Below are 14,207 nucleotides of genomic sequence, written 5' to 3'. Positions count from 1 at the left end.
TTTCTTTTAGTCAATATGCTCCACAAATTTCTTGCGTCACCAATTCTACTCAGTACCTCATTTGTCACATGATCTACCCATCTAATCTTCTGCATTCTTTCATAGCACCACATTTCAAAAGCATACTTTTTCTTCTTGTCTAAACTGTTGGTCATCCTTGATACAGTTCCCTACATGCCTACACTCGAAAGGAATACCGTCAAAAAAGTTTTCTGAGTACTTATATTTTTATTCAATATTAGCAAATTTCTTTTCTTTGGAAACTCCTCTCTTACCATTGCCAGTGAACATTTTATATCCTCTCTATCGCGACCATCACCAGTTATTGTGATGCCCAAATAGCAAAAGTCATACACTACATCTATAGTCTCGTTTCCCAATGTAATTTCTTCAGCATCACCTGGTTTCATTCGACTACATTCCATTGTACTTTTTTTTGCGTTTCTTGATATTCATCTTACATCCTCCTTTCAAGGCGCTTTCCATTCTGTTCAGCTGCTCTTGCTAGTCCTTTCCTGTCTCTGAGAGAATTACATTGTCGTCGGCAAACCTCAAAATTTTTATTTCTTCTCCCTGAGTTTTAATCCCTGCTCCAAATATTTCTTTGGTTTCGTTTAGTACTTGCTTAATGTAGAGACTGAATAACGTAGGGATAAGCTGAAAACCTGTCTGAATCCCTTCTCAACCGCTTGTTCCATTCCATGCCCCTTCCATCGTATAAAAGGCTTATGGTTATGTCCATGTAGTAGAAAGTGTATCCCACTCGAGATTGTCAAAAGCTTTCTCTAAGTCTACAAACGCTGTAAAAGTGGGTTTCTCTTAAGGTAACTTAATCGTAGTGTCAGCATTGTCTTGCCTGTTCCTGCATCTTCCCCGAGATCGGTTTCTTCCAGTTTTTCCATTCTTCTGTAAATAATTAATATTAGTATAGTGTAACCATAACTTATTAAGCTATAGTTAGATAATATTGACACCTGTCAGCACCTGCTCTTTTCGGAATTGTAATTATTACGTTCTTGTTGAAGTTTGAGGATATTTCGCCTGTCTTATACACGTTGCACATCAGATGGGGTAGTTTTGTCATGGCTGGCTCTCCCAAGGCTTTCAGTAGATCTCACGGAATGTGGTCTACTTCCAGGGCCTTGTTCAACTTTCAGTACTGCTATATGCGAATTAATTGTGTCGCACAGTTGAAGATCAGATTTTACGACGACTGGTAAAAAGTAATTTAGATTGTTACCAGTACTTGTGTAATCGTTTATCGTCGATTTTCGTTGCCAGTCCGTCATTAATACTGAAAATTGTTTTCAGTATCGTCACCGATTATTTCGAACACGATTTGCCGAGTTGTAATTCTCTTTACAGATTTTGTCAGTATATCACAAATGTAGTTGCACTGCCAAATAAAAAAATCATGACTATTTTACGAATTCCGACATTTATGAAGTACGTTCTGTAGTTGAAGACAGCACAGGACGTATTATGTTCAATCTTCAACACGTGTAAAGTGGATATTTTGCTAGCCTCAAACCAGACAGTGTCGTTATTTGAGTATTTTTCTCAAATATCTCACGTTAATTTATCTCAGTTTTTGTGTTTGATCCTGTGTCATGTACACAAGCTACTAAGAGAGGAATGTGATTAGCTGAGTGTCATGAATTCACAATCAGTTTACCACAAATACGGCATATGTTAGCCTAACTTCAGGATTTGCGTGGACTCTCGTATGCACCGGTTGTCTTGAATTTGTCGTGTAGACAAATTATAGACACTAAGTAAATTTTGTAACAAAATACTTTAGGAAAGAATTCAATCCTTTAAGAAAATGAGAGTCCTCTATTTTTATCCAGAAAGAAGAAGGTTACATATGGAAAACTCCGTAATATCGTAAAAATCAGTATATGATAACAAGTACTGACTCATGTGCACCTGCTTTCATTTGCTGTTCAGTAGATAATCGACATACATTTATACCAACTTTTGGTATAAATAAAAATCTTTGTATATGTATCATATAGCACGTAAAAGAAAGTGATATTTGGAACAGTAGTTATACGATACATGATGTTCTCATATTTTCATTGTGTGACCGAAGCAGTGGAATATCTCTTAAAGTATGTTTAACAAGAAAACTATTAAACAGACCTACTATAGATGTGAGTAATTTCACGGTTTTCTACGACTGTGTGATTAGTTTCTCCTGGCAGGAAGTTAATCACTGAAGCCAGATATTTCACTAGTTGTAGCATACATGAGATTTACGGGCAGCACAACTTTTAGCGTGTCTGTATTTTGTTGTTGAATGTGGTACCATGTGCTGCTGACTTGCAGGGTGACTCTGGTGGACCTTTGGTGCAAGACGGGGTGTTGATAGGCGTGGCCCAGTGGGCTTACTCCTTATGCGGCTACGAGGGCGCTCCATCCGGTTGCACCAGGGTCTCCGCCTTCATCGATTTCATCAACGACAACCTGTAATCTCGCTTTTCATTTTGGCAATAAAGTAATGTGAAAGTGATGACGGTTTCCGAGTATCTGACAATCACGCAAAAGATTGCCTATACCTTTCCACAACACTCGAATATTTTCAACTGCAACTGTGCATATCTTCACAGTCGATGCAACAGTAAACCGGATTCGAAAGGTTTTTGACATTTTACGCCAAATACGATGGCCTACTGCAATTTTTCAGCGTCAGTAAAGGACATTAGTCCAAGCTCCCATTTTTCACCCTCCAATCACAAGAAAAGTTCACTTTAGTCAAAATATCACACTAATAGTGCAGTTAAAATGGTAAATTACGAAATAAAATGGGGGATTGAAAGCTATTGTGATTGATACCACGTTAAAGCAATGCTGGGTAATGTTTACCATTTCCCTTTCACCATTCGCGATTTAGATGTTGTTTACAATGAAGTATTCAATGTGTGTGTGTGTACACGCACGCGCTTTTAATTGTAATTTCTGTGCCTTCGTTTCGATGGTAGATGTACATCTGACGCTCATCGTCGAAATGCACTTGTAAACATACAAAAAAATTTATAAATTATTTAAGTGAGAGATATTTCTATTTTTTAATCTTTACAAAAGTTTCACAAAGATGATATCAAAGTCTGTTTGTTGTCTTTAAAGTCTTTATGAGGATTTACTCTTGTAACAAAAATGACGAACATCAATGCACTATACTAAATTGTACGACTTGGACATGGGAAAGATGTTTCGAACATTCCAACATGAAAATTATGTGGTATTTTGAGGAGTATGATGGCTGCGTTTGAGCAGTGATGGAGTAAAAAGGATGGAGGGAAGACGATGATTTTGTAGATGCAAAAAAAGGTAAACATGGAAAAGGAGGAGGGAAACTGATATAAGGAAGAATAGAGTGTGTGAGAGGGTTACATCTTGCAGGAATGTCAGATGTCAGCATGCATTTGATTATTTTTTTTTTTTTGGGGGGGGGGGGGTGGAGGACAGAGTGGGTTATATCAAGCAGGCATGTCAGACGTCAGGATGCATTTCATTATTTTTTGGGGGGTGGGGTGCTGGGGCTGTAGAAGTTTCGTTGGGAGAACAGATCAACTGTCTGGGAGAGCAAATTTATTGTCTGTGAAATGCGCTGATATTTGTAATATAAGGAGAAATAACGGCGTGGTTGGAGGTAATTTCTGTGGCATGTATAGAATTTAAGGACATGTCAAAATAGGACGAGGAGGTAGGGGAATTTGCTGAGTACGGAAAGCATTCAGATGGGAGAAGTTAAGTGGTTGTATTTAAAGATATGCAGAAACTGACTGACAGCAAGCTTGATTAAGCGCATATCGAGGGAACACGGGTAGGAGTGGATGAGTTAGATCAAACCGTGGTACATAATGACTATAGTGGGCTCCATATTTTGTGAAAATCAAGGCCTACTCATACGAAAGCGCATATCGAGGGAACACGGGTAGGAGTGGATGAGTTAGATCAAAGCATAGTACATATGGACTATAGTGGGCTCCATATTTTGTGAAAATCAAGGCCTACTCATACGATGCTGTAATTGTTTGTATATGTTTGAAATTTTGCAGTTTATCACTGTTAGTGCAAAACATTTTCTAAAGAATTTGCAATTATTTTGAACACTTTTGGACATATTCTTTAAAAAAAAAAACAATTAGAAATGATCTAAGACAGTTCTTCAAAAGCAGGTACCATTTAATCCAATGATACACCTGTGAAAGAGAATAAATTTTTACCAGATGTTTATGCCATGTCGGGTGATATACTTCACACACTTAATTGAGTATACTAACCTGTAAAATATTATATTTTTATTTTTAGTTTTAGAATATTTTTGCTAAATAAAAATTTTGTCTACAACTTAATCTAACCTGCAACAAAGTTTAGGTCAACTTGATAGGTGTGGACAATTGCAAGCTGGATAAAATGCCAGTGCAACCTCTGCAGTGGCCTGGCTGACTGACTCATTACTGTGCAGCTCAAATCACGTAGGACAGAAACTTTAAATTTGGAAAGGTTGTTGTACTGTAGGTGTAGGTATCATTTTCCGAAATTCCATCCCCTAAGGGGTGAAACAGGGAAGGAAAGGTTTCCTGAGTATAAGTCATTAGGGCAATTTTGAAGCTGGGCCTACGAAAATTGATATTTGGTTTCTCGCTCAAAAACTAAGAAATACGTGTTTCAGCATTTCTGAAAATTTAGCCCGTATGGGATGAAATAGTGTCTGAAAATTTTGTCATGAAAAATCTGCTGAAGCAGATTTTCAGCTACAGTTACGAAAATTGCTATTTGACTTCTAGGTTGAAAATTAAAATAATACGTGTTACAGAGTTTTTGGAAATTCATCCCCTAAGGGGCGAAATGTATTGAAAATATTTCATTATGAAAGAATTTTTAAAGCTACATCTACGAAAATATGTCTTTCACTTCTTGATTGGAAACAAAAAGTAGGTGTCTCAGTGTGTTTAGAAGTTCGACCTCTAACAGGGTGAAATAGGGGACGAAAGATTTCTTGTAAATATTTCATTATGCAATCATTTTTGAAGATAAATACATGAAAATTTATATTTGGGTTTCCTGTTAGAAATAAAAAGAACACACATTTCACTGTTTTTAGAAATTCAATTTCTTAGGGAGCGAAATAGCGGGCGAAACGTTTTAAGAAAGTATTTCATTGAGAAAATATTTTCAAATATGAATCTACGAAAATTTGTTAATGAAAAATATGTGTCACTATATTAAAGAACCATTTAAAGCTGTATGTATGAAAATTGGTATATGTGTAAGGGGGAGGAAAGTTTGTACGGAAATATTAACAGAAGAACGTAAAAGCCATGATTAACAAGGAACTTGACTACAGGTATCAGAATCGCTTTTGATCAGAACTGCATTCGGAAAAGACCATGCTTCTACGATCCTAACTAGAGTGAAAAGTTAAAAATGTGTTGCAATTTCTGAATGATAGAGAAATACTATTACTGGAAAACACAAACAAAAACGAGATGTGCAGACCATACAGTCTACACGACCAAAGTAGTTGGCTCTAAGCTTGTGCTTTACAGTATTAAAGAGATAGGTGTACCTAATTTCTAAAGAGTACAACTTGCACGAAATTGAGAATTAAGATTTGAGCCACATTAAAATGTGTCTTCCAACATTACTGAACCATGGGCATCAACTTGTTGCATTTCTTCATCTTCAAGCTTCCTCTTGGGATCCTTTCTGGTGTTTATTACTTTATTATTGACTGTACATTAATTACATGTGTGTTCACGAAATTAAACAAAATTAACTACTGAATTCCTTTTGCTGCATAATGTTACTAGAGAGATAAAGACATTTGACATAAATTAATATGTAATTGCTTAAAAGAACATGTATTTGAGTAGCAATATAATTCAACACTTATTTGGGTAAGGTTCTGTGGGGTGTTGATATAATTTCTTAATTAGTTGTTGGTTATCGAATCAAGTTCTTTGATGGGGAAAGTGTAAAGATGAAAATGTGATGGTGTAATCGAACAATGTTCTGTTAGGAAGTATGTAGGGTCCTCTACAAACAGCATTACTGCTCTGTCATACCAAAGATTTGAATCATCGCTGAAGAACTTATCCACAGGTTTTCTCAATAGTATGCAATACTTAGTTTGTGAAGTAGTTACCCCTGAATTTTCTTTTATTGAATTTCTGGACATGTACAATTGTTAGTATTTATTGCACACTAATGAACATCTAGAACCACACGTGAGTACCCCATGGGAAAAATGGCGTAACTCCATTTAAGTAGAAAAGTAATTTATGTCAAATTTGATTGGCCAGCCGTCAGTACTACAAGGAAGTTAAAATGCCTTTCAAATAACATCGAAAGGTTCCTAGATACAATCAGTTTTACTTTTAATGGTAACGCAAAGAATGTCCTATGCCTGTCTTCTCACGGAAAGAATGGGACAAGTGCAAGGCGCGATTCAACTCTCTGCAATACACCTTCAAAGTCAGTCTGGTTGCCGCTGCAAACATGATCGGTTGAGTTTTTTACTCTGTGTTGTTTTCTTGTAGTAATAGTGATTTGTTTGGAGTGTGATAATAGTGTGGTCCTCTTAGGATCTTTAAATTGTGTGAATTATCACAAGATGAAGGTGACAAGAAATCCATCAATCAATCAGCAGAAAAAATAAAAGTTATAACATTATGAGTAGCGTTTTTAGGGCCTTAGGGCGATGTGTCATGATTTAGACAGTTACTGGAAACGCCCATCGTTTGATTGTTTTTTTTAAAAAAAAAAACAAACTCTACGAAAGAGAACAAAGTATCAAGAACTTTAATTTGTTAGGTGAGTGCACTGACATATCTTCCTATTTAATCAACTTAATTTTTGTGACACTAGCTACTCATTGAAAGCCTAAAGATGATGATTCCAATGCCAGAGATTGCTCTTTACGATACATTTTAAGAATCAAACGAAATGATAACGTGATTGAAAATTGTTTTTGCCAGAAGGTCTTCATTGCTTTGCATGGAATTATCGTTTTACTGTTTAAATATTCATCAAATGCCTAACAGTGATGCAATATGTTATACTTACACTGAAGGTTTTGGGAATAAAGAAGCAATTAAGCTATTAGTTTTCGGTACAATTATGTGAGTGAAATCCTTTAACCAAAAGTAAGGGTTCTTTTAATACTCCCTGATTCGTGCTCAGGATAGAATAAGAACTACGCAGTGTTCATATACCGTCACTATCTTGTTGATACCATTAGGAGATGAGGTAGTGTCGTAATATTATTTCCAATAAGAGGTTCAGAAAGTTATCAGAGAGTTTCCAGAAGACTGGGAGTAATGATTTTAAAACTACAAATGCCAATCCAAAGTCATAGAAAGTCTTTGCGGTTCAAGAAGAATGTATACGAGGTTGAACGACCTTTGTAAAAGCATGTGACGAAACTAAATGCTCTTTCAAGGTACCATCTCTCAGAGAAGCTCTGGCTGTGGAAGAAGAAACCTGTTTAAATACAGGATTACTCACAGTGCAGCTTGAACGCCGGTATTTTTGGAACATTCCGTTGGTCTACAAGTAACGTCGAGCTTGAGCATCAACTGTAGGGACGTGGCAGATTCTTATGGTCTCAACGAAGACATAATGGTGTTTTATAATATGAAACACTTTGAAAGGTAAATCACCATCGTTCTGCAAATAACAAATTCTATGGGTATACTTCCGCAGCTCCTGCCCATACCTTATGAAAAATACGCAAACGTTCAAGAACTTAAACAGTTTTGTGGTCAAGGCGCAAGAAATATTTATTCCAGGCTACGAGTTAACAAACCAAAATCCTAGACTAACAAAAAGTAACTTCCAGTGCTAAATAACACAATAAAGCGACGAAAGTTTACCATAAAGTAATGGACTTACAAGTTCTTTTCTTGGTAAAGATGTACTTACTTTGGATTTACTGTCTTTTTATCATATAATTTTATTACTTACACTTGAGCAAAGTGTTTTATGTATTTTTTCATAATCTTGAAGGTTCAAATCTCCTCTCCTGAGAAATGTACACAGTTTTCTCCATGGGCTCTTCAAATATCTGTAGCATTTATACAACAAACTTTCATTAGGACCTAAACAAAGCATTACAACAAAGGAACTATACACAGGAGTAAAAATGACAATTTACAGAAAGACCAGAAATGTCACCAACATACACAATACGAGTATAAATCAAACAGGAAAGCCGGAAGCAAAAATTTTCCAGTTTTTCGAGAAATACTAATGGTTTTCTGTAATGTAAATAATGGAGGCGTGGTGTCGAACTCGACAGTGAGTTTAAAATATCGTTTATGGCGGTCATTTTCACTCTAAATCACGTCAAGTATGTACCAAACTACAAATAAAAATAATAAAAAAGTGTCGGTTTTTTCCATGATTCAGATGTACCGTGTATCCTTAAGCAACGAGGTTCTTACTCAGAAATCGCATTTAAATATTGTTTATTAGTTAGAGGATCGTGTTATGTCTCTCGTGTGAGAAGTGGAAACGACTATCAGTATATGTCGGAATAGCTAGCGACGCCATCGTGGCCTACAGAGAGTGTGTTTTATTACTCCGCAACAGTTCTTCTCGTATTGGTCAAAATCCCTAGACCACCTTCCTATTTTGGAATCGATGGGCTCAAGACTGCCACACTCGGAGTGTGAAGGATGTCAATAACCACACAAGACTTGCGCCCGTGAAGGAAGACATGTTCACTCGGGGTTGCTGAATCGTGCAGCCACGACATGAAGGAGAGAGCGGGGCGCGTTTGCGCATGGGGTACCTTCATGCAGATCTCTTTCCTAGGGAACCATTCTTCCTAGAGGCCTAAATACAATGGAAGGTTATTAGTGCCATCTACTGAGGGCTCTCAAAAACTTCAGGGCTCCAGGAGAATCAACGTCTTAGTGCGAAAACATATTTGTGTTTTTCTGCATGGTGAGGAAGTATTGTTAAACAAATATCTGTGCTCCTTGGAAGCATATCTTTAGAACTGAAAATAGATAAACATAAATGCTGTTTACAGAAGATTATTCTACTTTATAAGACACATCTGCATAATGTGAAAGCCTGAACGTGACTACCGTAGTTTTGAAAGTATTGCAAATATGGCAATGAGACACTCTTACGCTGTTATTTAGCGAAACGTTTATTCACTAGTTTGCGTTGCGATCCTAACTCTAACCCAGTCAAGGAAACTTTAAAATTACGCAATATATAAATGAAGGCACAATAGAATACATGATAGAAATGGATGAAAGACACATTTGAACGTAATGAATATCAAGCAGAGAAGGTTAACTCTATGAGAGCATGGACTGATAATGGCAAGAAATTGCTAAAGGGAAAAAGAAGGAGAAATGTGGATAGGCCTACGTCTGACATCACTAACGTTCTGCCTAATGTCATGTTTTCTCAAGGGAATTCTCCATGGTCTCCTGTCCTCTGTCATCCTCTTCACGCCCATGTGATTTCCGCTTCGTGTCATCCATCATCATCAAGTACTTCCTTTCTCTAAACGTGATCTCACAAACTAGTCCTTCCAAAGCGTCTGTTATCAAGTACTCTCAAAGTATGTTCCATCCAGTTTATCTTCCAACCTGCAGCTATTTGATGAAGAGGATGAAAATTTTCTTTCCATTTACAATCAATAACAAAGAAAACAAGAGTAGGTCCACTACCTTCTACATAAAAGGTGAGCTCAGGGCTATTGTTCCACAGGATGCATGTTATTTTTTCGTGCGTAAATTGTAGTTTCGGAACAAATTTTTATGAAAGCAAATAATATGCTTACAGGTGGAATTTGTTTACTGCTAGTAAAATATTGGTATTTTACCATGTTAATCGGTGTAATTAAGCCTGTAATTTTGTTTAATGTCAATAAAATATATTTTGAAAATTTCAGCAGTGGGTTTAGCTATTCATTTTTGTGTTCGATGACATCGGTGAACGTGTCAACATAGGTGCATAGACTTGCTACATATCTGGGGCACGTTCATGCTCTCGAACTGAGCCTATATAAAATTCTTTTGCACTCTTAAATGTAACGTTGAGCTAAAATTATATATACAATGATATGCTTTAACAACCATTTGAAACATGGCAAATTTAACAAAAAATTATAACATTTCCGAAAGAAATGTGCCCTGGTCTTCCTTATCTTCCGCTAGCTGCCTTTACATTTATGAGGTCTTAAAAACCGACGGCTGTACCCTTTCTTCGAGCTCTCCGTGACATTATCTTTCACCAAACAAACACTAGAGCCATGCTGTCCGCGCTGCCTTGATACATAGTCCGTTTCACATCTCTCTCATCCTTTGAAAACATATAGTACTGGTTGCCAAGAGACTAGCAGGGCACCACTCACCAGCCACTGCAACTGGTAAACTCTGCAACGAAGCGTCCTAGAGACACAAAACATATTGGAACACTCTGTCGCTAGCTGTTTGCCAGTTGGTGGCTTGTAATACGAAACTTCAGTTCGTGTGTACATCGCGTCAAAAGGGGTCGACACTTGAACGTGTTATAATCCTACATATACGCCTATACTTCTAGTTCAAAGTACAGGCTGCAAATGCTGCGTTCCCTGTTGACAGGGAAACTATTGAGAAAGAATGAAAGTTCACATGTAACAATTTCTCGAACACCAGGAGATGAGAAATCGCTGAATCGGTGCAGTGCCCAGAAATGATTTTGTGCCTACACTTCTATGAGCACAACTAAATGATGATGGATTTATAACGTGTCAATCGTTCCCACTGCATCACTTACCAGTTGTTTTACGACCAGTTACATGAAATGTACCATATCATTTTTTTTCTTGACTCAACACCCTTGATGGCAAGATAACTAAGAAGTTGGCCACAGAATGTTTGCAGTAGCACAACCTTTTCGACAAACGATGTAAGGGTAATTGTTGTGTTGTGCTGTTTCCGATTTGTCGCAGATATTTCTATTTGGATAGTACTGTTTTCACAGTAAGATACTTTGGCGAGAAAACAGGACGGATATTAACTGCTAACCTCAAACGATTTTGGTTTTCTGTCGTACTTGTCATCGCAAGCTGCTGTTCAGGAAATGTCTGATGAAGAGCGAATGCGTCTGAAGTCATCATATCTTCAGGAAGCTGAGAGTGGAAGTGGAAATAAAATTTGAATTATATTTGGGATAACAGGGTGGTATAAATTGAACTGTTCTTCGTTTTGGTTCATCATCAGCAAGGCAGACATTGTAATTTCTGTTAAAATTGGGACAACAAGACGTGGAACTCAGATGTTATTCTGCAGCTGTTAATGAACACATGGAAGTTTTAGTTCTTTACAAAGGAATTTTAGTAAATAACTTGCAGAGCAGATATAAATTTGTAGAAAAATTAAGTTATTTACATGTTATTAATAGTATAGTGAAGTGCGTTAAAACTGTTCATCTACAGATAATGAAAACAAACAGCGTTTTCTACACATAATGCAAGATATTGCAGAAATATTTCATCTACATGATTATTCTGCAATTCAAACTTAAGTGGTGGCAGAGGGATCACGGAATTTCTTTCATGCTATTTCTCCACCATTCGACTTCTGATAGTGTACAGGAAAAACGAACACTTAAATCTTTCCATGCAAGCTCTGATTTCTCTTATTTTATTACAATGATCGCTGCTCCCGCTGTAGGTGACTGCCAAATAATATTTTCGCCTTCTGAATACAACGTTACAGATTGAAATTTCATACTTATTGAAGACTCTGATGATAAAATACTCTTTTCAGGTTGTGGAGTCTCAAATACATCTTGTGAGTAGCATGCATAGACTAAAATACGAACCGGAAGACTTGTTTTTACTCCAGCGCAAATTACTTTTATAGCTGTCTATAGATTCGGGAGTGACTCTGGACACTCCTTATGGCCCATCAAAGTACAATAACGAGACTTTGTTCTGCACTTAATGTTGGTCCTGAGATAGCATATCATGACCGCGACGCTTTGTTTGAAATTTCGTTATCTTACGTCTTCCAATTCTGTGGCACTTTTTGAAGTTATACAACCATCCATTGCTTCCCATGAAATCACTTTAATCTGTGTCGCGCGCAATTTGATGTGCATTACGTAGCAGGTCACCATCAAGCGCATCCTGCAGATCGTATCGAGCATCCTGGAAACGCGCAAACACCATTTTTTAACGTGCGCGCCTTGTCCTCCTTTGAATATCCGCAGTTTTCCTACAGCACTATAGTTTTCCTTATGTAATACTCCATCATATTGCTGCGAACTTATTCGAAATCTATTCATAATTGGTTTTTATTATGATATGGATAACCTTGGATGAATGTAATTATGTTTAGTCCCCAGTACTTGAATAACGATTGTCATGTACTGCGTTTCACTGGACACCAGATTTGTAGCTTCCTGTCCGATAAAGGTGGTGAACTACATGGCTCGACACCTGTTCCGATATCAGTTTCAATTATTAAGCACCATGTCTATCTTTGTACTCCTCATGTACATCGTCCACACAGCCGTGTGTAGACGACACCACATATTGCAGAAACGCTAATATTTCATCTGCCATTTATTTCTCACTCTGCAAAGCTTCTCAGGTTCCTTACTGGGAAAATGCCGAGTTCGGCAACTTTTGTTGTAGATTTAATGCAATGTTTCCTTTGTTGCCATTGCTATGCTTTGTATCAGGACACTGTAGCACTGTCGTGAGTCACTCGTTGACTAAGTAGTCCAATTACACTCCTCATGCTGTGTTCACCATTGGATACCTCCAGTCCCGCCCCCTGTTGTCATTAGTAGCCAACATTGTATTTGGATGGTATTCAGTATTATGGGCGTCGACTGCCGTAAACATCACTGGCCTTTTGTGACCACGTACTCAAAGGTTTTCTTGTAAGAAACTACCCGATGTCGAGGGGGAAAGACCGTCACAATCCGATGTATTGCACCAAGAATTGCGACGACTATTGCGTCTTCTGTGTGGAAAAGGCGGGGGAAACTGATTCCTAGTATCTGCCTTTTTACGTCACTTTAATGGGGCGGCGGTGAGACCGTATTTTGACAAATAAGCGCGATCCGGGCACGCCGGCCCCTAGGAAACGGGACCCTGCTGTGTCGTCTGGCGACGTACCACGGGAACAACTACAGTCCACTTTCGCTATCTGACTTTCATCGACAAAGGCATCCCGGGCCGAAGCAGACAGCTCATTCGATCGTGCTAACTGTGCCATTTCAGCTAGGGATCAGTCAAATGACTAAAGCGCATTGGCTTGAAATTACCTATCCGGAGCTAATCGCACAATTGCATCAAGGATAATGGAATCAACGTAATATGCATCACACTAACTACAATGAAACTGACAGTCTCTAGACAAACCCCGTAAACTCACTTTCTTGTTTCCTGTACATGTGCTCAGTATAATGTCTAATCATGGTTGTAAAAACTCTGCTGACAATTTTTGTTATATTTGTGGTCAATTTGTGATTAAAAAACACCAAAGCGAAATTCAGGCTTTGTGAAAAAGGTTTGTCTATCATACGTTTGATCTAAGCTTGGTGATCAAGATAAAACTTGGGCGTCGCATAAGGTATGTTATGATTGTGTTGACGATCTGAGAAAATGCTCCAAAGAGAATAAGCCTTTAGATTTGCTGTTCCTATGGTATGGAGGGAGCCAAGAAATCATTCCGATGATTGCTACTTTTGCAGTGTTGATATTACTGGTCATAATTCGAAAAACAAGAAGGTAATAAGCTACCTTAACCTTCCGACCGCCATCTGACGAGTAGGGAATGGTGTAGATTTGCCGGTTCCTGAACCCCCAGATGATTTAAATTCTGTTCCAACAGAAGTATTTTCTGGTGTACAATCTGATTTCCATGAACCAGATGATGATGAATTACATTGTAATACAGAAAGTCTAGAGGCCAAATTGTTTAATCAGACCGAGCTTAACGATTTGGTTAGGCATCAGGGCTTAACGAAAGAAAAAGCTGAATTGCTTGGCTTTAGATTTAAAAAGAAAAAGAACTTACTGGTAGTTGGGACCAGCATATACGTGTATAAAAAGAGAGAGCAGCAATGTTCCAAGTTTTTTCAACACGGAGGTGATTTAGTTTACTGCTCAGACATTCCCGTTCTGATGAATGAGTTTGGTATTGAATATGAAAAGGAAGACTGGAGGCTTT

General features: G+C 37.7%; 1 protein-coding gene across 1 annotated transcript in view; it reads left to right on the top strand.

The window, feature by feature from the left end:
- Window positions 1-2,475, top strand: part of LOC124776074 (trypsin-1-like) — a 34,672-nt gene extending 32,197 nt beyond the window's left edge. Inside the window, exon 6 of the mRNA XM_047250917.1 lies at window positions 2,332-2,475. Coding sequence (XP_047106873.1) covers window positions 2,332-2,475 — 144 coding nt within the window. The remainder of the gene's footprint in view (window positions 1-2,331) is intronic.
- The last annotated feature ends 11,732 nt before the right edge of the window (window positions 2,476-14,207 follow it).

The sequence above is a fragment of the Schistocerca piceifrons genome, chromosome 2 (assembly GCF_021461385.2).
Source record: "Schistocerca piceifrons isolate TAMUIC-IGC-003096 chromosome 2, iqSchPice1.1, whole genome shotgun sequence".
Taxonomy (NCBI): domain Eukaryota; kingdom Metazoa; phylum Arthropoda; class Insecta; order Orthoptera; family Acrididae; genus Schistocerca; species Schistocerca piceifrons.
Note: the sequence above shows the minus strand (reverse complement) of the source record. Positions and strands in the feature narration are given on the sequence as shown.